General features: G+C 31.7%; 1 protein-coding gene across 1 annotated transcript in view; it reads left to right on the plus strand.

The window, feature by feature from the left end:
* The window catches only part of TEX9 (testis expressed 9), a 47,203-nt gene that overhangs the window by 26,781 nt on the left and 18,273 nt on the right, over positions 1-2,149 (plus strand). Inside the window, exons 8-9 of the mRNA XM_003784633.1 lie at positions 799-881; positions 1,304-1,477. Of these exons, the coding sequence (XP_003784681.1) occupies positions 799-881; positions 1,304-1,477 (257 nt within the window). The remainder of the gene's footprint in view (positions 1-798; positions 882-1,303; positions 1,478-2,149) is intronic.

The raw sequence follows: 2,149 nt of genomic DNA on the forward strand, positions 1-2,149 counted from the left end.
CATCACTCCCACTAAAAAGAGAAAAAACTAGCTGGGTGTTGTGGCTGATGCATGTAGTCCCAGCTACTCAGGTGCTAAGGCAAGAAGATCACTTGAACTCAGGAGTTTGATGTTGCTGTGAGCTGTGACACGACAGCACTCTACCTAGGGCAATAAAATAAGACTCTGTCTCAAAAATAAAAAATTACTGTCGATATTACTACTTTTGCTAGCAATGAAGTAATAAAGGTAGATCTTAATGAGGGTTTGTGTGAGAAAGATAGTATTAGTGTATTTCTAAGCTACATATACTACATTTTAACTTATCAGAAATTGGGATGTATGTTACGATCAGTCATATTTTACATTTACAATGGCTGGGCTTAAAACTGACTTTTGCTAGAGAGGATTTGTGTTTGTTTCTGCCAATTACTGACCTGAGACCACTGTAAATTCTGTCTGTTCTATTTTGGACCACATTCATGAGTATGAATTCAGTCTGCAATCTTGAATGAATACTGGCTTGTGGTTCAGATTTTCTGCAAAGGATTTTTTTATTCTCCCATTCTCTTTCTTTATTCATTTCCAGTTTTAAGATATGAATAAGTTCCTGCCTATTCCTTTCTGTTGGGCAAATTTTATTTTTTATTTATCTTTACCTTAGGAGTGAGTGTTTAGTGTCTTTGTGTCTCCTAACAGGGACTCCTAGTAGACTCCCCATCTTGAGTGCTTTTTTTCTTCATAAAATAATGGTCTGTCTTAAAATTGATGATTTCTTATATTCAGCAAAGACAGTAATAAAATTATTTAAATCTACAGAAGCTCAGATCAGGTTTCTAAAAGCCAAACTCCGGGTTATGCAGGAGGAATTGGACAATGTTGTGTGTGAATGCAATAAAAAGGTAAGTTTTTAAAAATTCAAATGCTATAATATTGAAATACACTTTAGGAACAATTTCAGTTGCATTTTTGGAAGAGATTTAGATATAGTTCATAGTTTTGAATTAATTTTGAATTAAAAATTATATTTTAATAAATATTGAACTTTATTCTGAAATGTTGAATTTTCACAGTGAATTCTTCACAGAAGAATTTTGGATACTTGTTACAATTAGAATTCTCTGTATTAGACTTAGAAGTATAATTGTTTGCTTAAGTGCAAACAGATTGTCTGACTTACATTGTTGAAGATGAAAAGGTAATTTGTTTTATGAAAAGTAATAAATGTCTCATCAAAGAACATATAAAGCTTTTGTTTTCTGCTTTGTTTTGATACCCAATCTTGTGTATTTTTTTCACATAATCTATACTTTCGTAACTGTAGGAAGATGAAATTCAGGATTTAAAGTCTCAAGTAAAAAACTGTGAAGAAGATTGTTTGAGACAGCAGCGAACAATTAATATGCAACAGTCTCAAATAGAAAAGTATAAAACTCTCTTCGAAGAAGCAAACAGAAAATGTGATGGATTAGTTCAAGAGTTGTCTTCAATAGAAAGGGTAATTATTTTGTTATTTTTTCCTAACTTAAAGCTAAAATTATTAAAATTATGTATTTGTATAGATACTACTTTTGGTTGGCCAGCTTTTTAAAATATTTACTAAAAAACTCCCCCCCTTAAAAAAAAAAACCGTTTTTAAACAATTATATTGAGATATAATTCACCCTTTCAACATATACAATTCATTGGCTTTTGTTAAATTCATAGTTGTACAGTTATCATCATAACCAATTAAAGAAATATTTTCATAACCCCTAAAAGAGACTTTATACCCTGGAGCCATACCTCACTCCTCTTCCCCTAATCCCTTCTAGCGCTAGGGAACCACTAATCTATTGACTGCCTAAATAAATTTGTCTGTTCTGGAAATTTATGTATATATGGGATTATATAATATGTGGTCTTTTATGACTGACTTTCAATTAACATACTGCTTCAAGGTTCAGTCATGTTGTAGCACCTATCAGTACTTCATTTCTTTTTATTGGTGAGTGATATTCTATTATATGGCTTATCACCTTTAGTTTATCAGTTGGTAGGCATGTGGGTTGTTTCCACTGTTTGGCTCTTTTCAATAATGCTGTAATGGACTTTCATGTACAAGCTTTTATGTGGACATTTGTTTTTATTTCTCTTGTTATATACCTAGGAATGGAATTGCTGGGTTATA

The sequence above is a fragment of the Otolemur garnettii genome, unplaced genomic scaffold (assembly GCF_000181295.1).
Source record: "Otolemur garnettii isolate 467f Iridium unplaced genomic scaffold, OtoGar3 scaffold00011, whole genome shotgun sequence".
NCBI lineage: Eukaryota > Metazoa > Chordata > Mammalia > Primates > Galagidae > Otolemur > Otolemur garnettii.